The 7392-nt window shown below is 41.5% G+C and overlaps 1 protein-coding gene across 1 annotated transcript in view; it reads left to right on the top strand.

The window, feature by feature from the left end:
• The window catches only part of CCNB2 (cyclin B2), a 21306-nt gene extending 15336 nt beyond the window's left edge, over positions 1 to 5970 (top strand). Inside the window, exons 8-9 of the mRNA XM_011940494.1 lie at positions 4488 to 4598; positions 5692 to 5970. Of these exons, the coding sequence (XP_011795884.1) occupies positions 4488 to 4598; positions 5692 to 5802 (222 nt within the window). The 3' untranslated portion in view covers positions 5803 to 5970. The remainder of the gene's footprint in view (positions 1 to 4487; positions 4599 to 5691) is intronic.
• The last annotated feature ends 1422 nt before the right edge of the window (positions 5971 to 7392 follow it).

The raw sequence follows: 7392 nt of genomic DNA, 5'->3' as shown, positions 1-7392 counted from the left end.
GAGACTCCGTCTCAAAAAAAAAAAAAAAAAAATGTATATTGTAGTTTACACTTTATGCAAGAAAGTGTGTGTGTGTGTATGTATATATATTTATATATTTGTTTAATTTTTTGGTACAGGAGGAATAAACCAGAAAGAATGAAAGTGGATACTACGGGGTTCTGTGGAACAGGGTGGAGGTTGAGGATGAGAGGGCTTCTGATTGTAACCTTTTATTGACTTTATAATACAGCGTTAACTTTTTTGATTTTTGAACAATGTAAATATTTTATGCTAACTTTAAATTGTAATTAAGTGGAAATAAACAATGTAACCACATGTGAAATTGGTAACAGAACACAGAGGAAAGAATTAATTTAAGTACTTGTTGCTTGAGCCCAGGAGTTCGAGCCCAGCCTGGGTAGCATAGCAAGAACCCCATCTCTACAAAAAATTTAAAAATTAGCTGGGTATGATGGTGCACACCTGTAGTCCTAGTTACTCAGGAGGCTGAGGCAGGAGGATTGCTTGAGCCCAGGAGTTCAAGGCTGAAGTAGCTATGATCATGCCACTGCACTCCAACCTGGCCAACAGAGCCAAACCCTGTCTCAAAAAAAGAAAAAAAAAAAAAATCTGTAACCTGAACACAGCATTCTGACTGAGCATCCTTAGTGGGATTTAAAGTATGACAAAACAAAGGACTAAAGTAACATCAAGTTTACTTAGTAGGTTCATTGTTAATCTGTTATTATAATTCTGGAACTATTTTATGTGTATTGTAGGATAAAACAAATTTATTCATGTTATTAAGGACTAAAATTTTCACTATAGGAAGAGTTTTTTTAATTATTAATTAGTTAATTTTTTATACAGGTTCTTGCTTTGTCATCCAGACTGGAGTGTGGTGCTGCTACTACAGCTCACTGCAGCCTCAATTGCCTGGGCTCAAGTGATCCTCCCACTTTAGCCTCCTGAGTAGCTGGGACCCAGCCACACACCATCATGCCTGGCTAATTTTAAAGTTTTTTCTAGAGATTGGCTCTCCCTATGTTGCCCAGGCTGGTCTCGAACTCCTGGGCTCAAGTGATCTTCTCGCCTTGGCGTCCCAAAGTGCTAGGATTACAGACGTGAGCCACTGTGCCTGGCCTAAGAGAGAAAACACTAACAATTAAAAACTAAAGGTTAGTCCTCACGTAGGAAATAGCAAAACAAAAACAAAGGAAAACCCCTATTATGTTTTGAAAATAACAGCAAATTCAGAATAAAGAGTCTCAGAAACGGTGACAACTCAGTAGTAGTGAGCATATTTAGTGCCCACATCTTGGATACTAAATACCATTATCTACTGCCAACTAGGGTTCATTAGTGAAATTGCTGATTTAAGGGCTATGGCAGGGGAAGTACAAGGTGAGCCTAGAAAAATTTGTGCCAGAGAGCACACAAATTTTCAAAGATCAATGAGGTCACATCAAAAGGACATAGGAGAGCTGGTCATGGCAGCATGTGCCTATAGTCCCAGCTACTCAGGAGGCTGAGGCAGGAGAATCCCTTTAGCCCAGGAGTGTGAGGCTGCAGTGACCTATGATTGCACCACAATAAAATAGGAAGGGAAGGAGGGACATAGGAATGGGCTTGAAAGGGCTCTGGCTGACTGAATTAGAGCATTAAAAAGCATAATGACAGTAATAGATTGTAGTGTATAAAAAAAAGGATTCATGGGTCCATAATGATACAAAAAATAAAACAGGGGTTCATTTTAAAAAATCAGAAGACCAGCTAATTAAAGTAGAATGATAGAGTTAGAAACCACTAATTTTCAACCTGTAATGTAATAATTTATTCAAGCAAGGTGCATCAATGAATGCAAAAATCACTAGATGGAATAATTTTGGGAAACAAGATTCACATGGTCTCAAATTATCATCCCATAGATACTTGTTAATTTTGTAGCAAAACTACATATCTGTGATGAAGTGGTCTGGTGGTTTCCACCTTCACCCAGTGATTAAGCTCAGCATTGCCACTGGCAGACAACCTGAGTTGCTGTGTCATGTTGTGCAGTAAGATGTATACATTATTACCTATTCATGCCCAAAACGTTTGACATGAATTAAATCATGAGGAAATGTGCAAATCCAGAATGTGAGACATTTTAAAAGGAACTGCCTTGGATGCTTAAAAAATAGTCACTGGTGACAGTGTTTCTTATGTGAGAATGGTGTTATGGATAGGTACAAAAATGTACTTTTTAGAATATGCTTCTGAAATGTTTAGCAGGGACGTGCTGTGATACCTGCAAATTGCTTTCAAATGGCATAGCAAAAATTGTGTGTGAGTATACATATGTAGAGAGAAGGAGAGGAGGAAAACGTGGTGCATGTTCACGACTGATCAGTCTACATGAAGGATATTTAGAGGGTCATTCTTTCAGTTTTTCTGTAGATTTGGAATTTTTTTTAAATAAAACATTTGAGGCAAAAATGTCACTGATACATGGTAGCAATGGCTCATTTTTAGTCACCTTACTCTTAAATGTGCTTTGCTGTCCCAGTTTTCTGAGAATTGATTTCAAAATTCTAGAAATTGTGCATTATTTCAGTTTTTACTCTTGCTTCCTCCTTTTTCCCTTCAAAGTATTTTAGGATTAAGATGAAATTGTGTAGACTGGGCACAGTGGCTCACACTTGTAATCCCAGCACTTTGGGAGGCTGAGGCAGGTGGATGACTTAAGGCCAGGAGTTTGAGACCAGCCTAGCCAACTGAAACTCTGTCTCTACTAAAAATACAAACTAAACTAAAAATACAAAAATTAGCTGGGTGTGGTGGCACATGCCTATAGTCTCAGCTACTTGGAAGGCTGAGACACAAGAATTGTCTAAACCCGGAAGGTAGAGGTTGCAGTGAGCTGAGATTGCGCCACTACACTCCAGCCTCGGCGACAGAACCCAGGCATGGTGGCGCACACCTGTAGTTTCAGCTACTAGGGAGATTGAGGTGGGAGGATCACTTAAGCCCAGGATATCAAGGCTGCAGTGAGCTCTGATAGTGCCATTGCACTCCAGCCTGGGCAACAGAGTTGAGACCTCGTCTTCAAAGAAAAAGAGATTAAATTGTGGTTTAATTTGCCAATTATACCATGATATGAAAAAAATGTACTTCCGCTTTTAGAATTTTTGTCACAGAATTTTTAAAGTCAGTTGACATACCCTTTTTTTTGGAGACAGTCTTTCTCTGTTCCCCAGGCTGGAGTGCAGTGGTGCGATCTTGGTTCACTGCAGCCTCTGCCTCCTGGGTTCTAGCAATTCTCCTGCCTCAGCCTCCTGGGTAGCTGGGATTACAGGCATGTGCCACCATGCCTGGCTAATTTTTGTATTTTTAGTCGAGACGGGGTTTCACCATGCTGATCAGGCTGGCCTCGAACTCCTGACCTCAGGTGATCCGCGCACCTCGGCCTCCCAAAGTGCTGGGATTACAGGCATGAGCCACCGCACCTGATCTTTTTTTCCTTTTTTTTTTTTTTTGGAAACACGGTCTCACTCTGTTGCCCAGGCTGGAGTGCAGTGGCACAATCATAGCTCATTGCAGCCTTGAATTCCTGGGATCAAGCAATCCTTCCTTCTCAGCTCCTCAAGTAACTGGGACTATAGGTGGACACCACCATGCTTGGCTAATTTTTCATTTTTCATTGATATAGGGTCTCCCAATGTTACACAAACTGGTCTGAAATTCTTAAACTCAAGCGATCTTCTTGCCTTGGCCTCCGAAAGTGCTGGGATTGTAGACATGAGCCACTGGGCCCCGCCAATTTATGTATCTTCTTACATGATAACTCTTACTATCAATGGACAGCTGTTCTTTTGCTTGTATTTTACTCTTTGGGAGGCTAGGTCACAAGGCTTGGTGTGGTGGTGTCTGAGTTCTCTCTGTTCTCTGGTGCTTAACTACACAGGGTTCAACAAGAGAATTATAGGTAGTCCTACCTAGTTTTTCTGGATTTGATAGATTGTTGCTTTTAGCACAGTTTATTTCTTATTTCTGAACATCTTTCCCTGACCGACAGTATGTCTGTTTGGGTTCTTGAGCTCATAACAGAGACAGCTGGGGAGGGCTTTGACGCAGAGTTGTATGAGATGTGGCCAGCACTGTAAAGGGGCACTTTGTTTTAAGTGTCTCCTTTTTCATCCCCTTTCAGTGTTGTCACTTGAAGGACTCCTACCGGTGCAACCTCTTTAAAAGATCCTATGGGACCTTTGGCACTTGATTTAGCTAAGAGCTTCACAGTGTCTTCATTTAGTCTGGTCTCAGGGCCAGAATCCTCTTGCATTTACCAGCTGCTTTAGTGTTGCTGGTACTGTGGGAGTGCTTAGGACTTTGAATTTCCAGAAGGTAAGAATATTCTTGTACAGCTTTTACATATGTAATGTCATCATGTATGAGATGTGTTCTTCTAAAGAAGCAGAGGTTTTCTCTTTCCCCTCAGTCATGTGTGTCTCCTTCTTGTGTTTCAGAACTTAAAGCAGCAGTATTACACAGGATACACCGAGAATGAGGTATTGGAAGTCATGCAGCACATGGCCAAGAATGTGGTGAAAGTAAATGAAAACTTAACTAAATTCATCGTAAGTACTATTGTTTCTTAAGCTGTGGAAAGCTTTAGGTTCTGGGTTTTGTGTATATGTGGGGTGTGTGTGTGTGCTGTCATGTAAATATATTAATAATGTGAGAGTTTTAGCACAAATCCTTTATCCTTTATATTTTTCTGATACAGTATGGTGTGGAGCATACTGATAAACTCTGAGAGCAAACTTTCTTTGAAACAAAGTCGATAGGCTAGCCATGTCTAGGCCCAGTTCCTAGTCAGCCAGTCAGTTACTCAATGTGTTGAATTACTCTTTGCTCATACCAGTGTCCTGGGGAGGGCACTTTGCAAGCAGAGAAGGCCGGTCTGCATGGGATTGGGAAGAGAGAGGGCCCACTTCAAATGGCAGTGTGGAAGTAGGATTCAGGTGATGTTACTCAGAGCCTTTGTCCATGATCTTTTGAGGCAATGATGGAAAAACACCTAATTAGCAAGCATGGTTAAGAGGGAAGACGCCCATTCAGGGGGCATCCTGAGGGTGTGGTGTCTATCTCTGCATGGCCCACCTGTGAGGAGGAACCAGAGGAGACTTAGTGCTGTCCTTGTGTGACACCAAACATCAGAGCTCACCAAGTGTGTTGTGGCAAAGAGCAAGGCCTTTGAACCTCAGAAGAGTCTCCGGTGTCCCCACAACATGATTTGCTTCATGGTAGCGTAATGTGTTCAGTCCTGAGAGGACTGTCTGGGATTTGTTAAGCGCTAGTTGCCACCCTCTTTTATTGTCGGTTATTGCTGCCAGGCCTGGTGAACCTGTTATGTCTGATGGCACTTAGGTGTCTTAAACACAGCTCCCCCTCCCATCCCTCTGGTAGCCTATGAGAGGAAGCCTGCTACTTGGACCTTGAAATCATTTGTTCCGATCACCTGTGCTACCAGCTGGGTTTTATTCATTAATGGGGATGGAAGGAAATGGTCAGGCACATGTGATGAGCCCAGAGCTTTCACTGGCTTCAGCAATTGGGCATCATCATTGTGATGGTGATTGTGGCCCAGACCTTTGACAGTTGTGAATTAGACTAGGAATAAGGTATCAGTGGGGGTTCCTGACATGTGCTTAATCACAAATTCTGCAGGCCATCAAGAATAAGTATGCAAGCAGCAAACTCCTGAAGATCAGCACGATCCCTCAGCTGAACTCAAAAGCCGTCAAAGATCTTGCCTCCCCACTGATGGGAAGGTCCTAGGCTGCCATCGACCCTGGGGATGTGTGCTTCATTGTACCCTTTTTCTTACTGGTTTAGAACTCTTGATTTTGTACATAGTCCTCCGGTCTATCTCATGAAACCTCTTCTCAGACCAATTTTCTAAATATATATTGAGGAAAAATAAAGCGATTGGTTTTTCTTAAGGTATCCCATGTGTATTTATTTGTGTATTCTGTACTGAAGAAATCAGTGAAAGCTTGCTTTGACTAATTTCTTTTTGAGCTATTATGAATAGCATGTAAATTATTGCCATTATGGCTTGGGCAAGACCTTTCTACCATTTTCTCAAACAGAAAAACTAGAACTTGGCCTCAGTGAACACTAAACCTATTCCTAAGCTTCTTGGATACAAATAAGTTTATTATGAAAATTTAAAATGGAAAGATAACCATGACACTTTCCTTTCTAGAAGCTAGTCAGCTGCTCTCTAATTCCTGCATTGGAACGCCTGGCCCAGAGCAACCCTTGTAATGGGTCCCTCTCTCAAAGGCATGGTTGAGACCAGAGAGAGCCATCCCATGGGTCACAGCTGGAGGAAATGGGCCTGTGGCATCCTGTTCAAGTTGAAGCTTGGGATGCATTTTCTCGTTGTGCAGCTTCAGGTACATTATGGGCTAAATGGCTTTGTATTTTTTTGTTTGGTTTTTAATGGGCATTGAACATTTTTTTTTTTTTTTTAAGTTCTGGGATACATGTGCAGAACATGCAGGTTTGTTACATAAGTATACATGTGCCATGGTGGTTTGCTGCACCCATTAACCCATCATCTACATTAGGTATTTCTCCTAATGCTATCTCTCCCCTAGTCTCCCACCCCCGATAGGCCCCCAGCAGGGGTTTTCCCCTCTGTGTGTCCATGTGTTCTCATTGTTCAACTCTCACTTGTAAGTGAGAACATGCAGTGTTTGGTTTTCTGTTCCTGTGTTAGTTTGCTGAGAATGATGGTTTCCAGCTTCATCCATGTCCCTGCAAAGGACATGAACTCATCCTTCTTTATGGCTGCATAGTATTCCATGTATATGTGCCACATTTTCTTTATCCAGTCTATCATTGATGGGCATTTGGGTTGGTTCCAAGTCCTTGCTATTGTGAACAGTGCCACAATAAATATACGTGTGCGTGTGTCTTTATAGTAGAATGATTTATAATTCTTTGGGTATACACCCAGTAATGGGATTGCTGGGTCAAATGGTATTTCTAGTTCTACAGCCTTGAGGAATCGCCACACTGTCTTCCACATGGTTGAACTAATTTACACTCCTACCAACAGTGTAAAAGCATTCCTATTTCTCCACATCCTCTCCAGCATCTGTTGCTCCCTGACTTTTTAATGATCGCCATTCTAACTGGCATGAGATGGTATCTCGTTGTGGTTTTGATTTGCATTTCTCTAATGACCAGTGATGATAAGCATTTTTTCATGTTTGTTGACTGCAAAAATGTCTTCTTTTGAGAAATGTCTGTTCATATCCTTCACCCACTTTTTGATGGTGTTGTTTTTTTCTTGTAAATTTGTTTAAGTTCTTTGTAGACTCTGGATATTAGCTCTGTGTCAGATGGAGCTTTTGC

The sequence above is a fragment of the Colobus angolensis genome, unplaced genomic scaffold (assembly GCF_000951035.1).
Source record: "Colobus angolensis palliatus isolate OR3802 unplaced genomic scaffold, Cang.pa_1.0 Scaffold19, whole genome shotgun sequence".
Lineage (NCBI taxonomy): Eukaryota > Metazoa > Chordata > Mammalia > Primates > Cercopithecidae > Colobus > Colobus angolensis.
The sequence above is the reverse complement of the archived record's forward strand: the minus strand, read 5'-3'. Positions and strand labels throughout refer to the sequence as shown.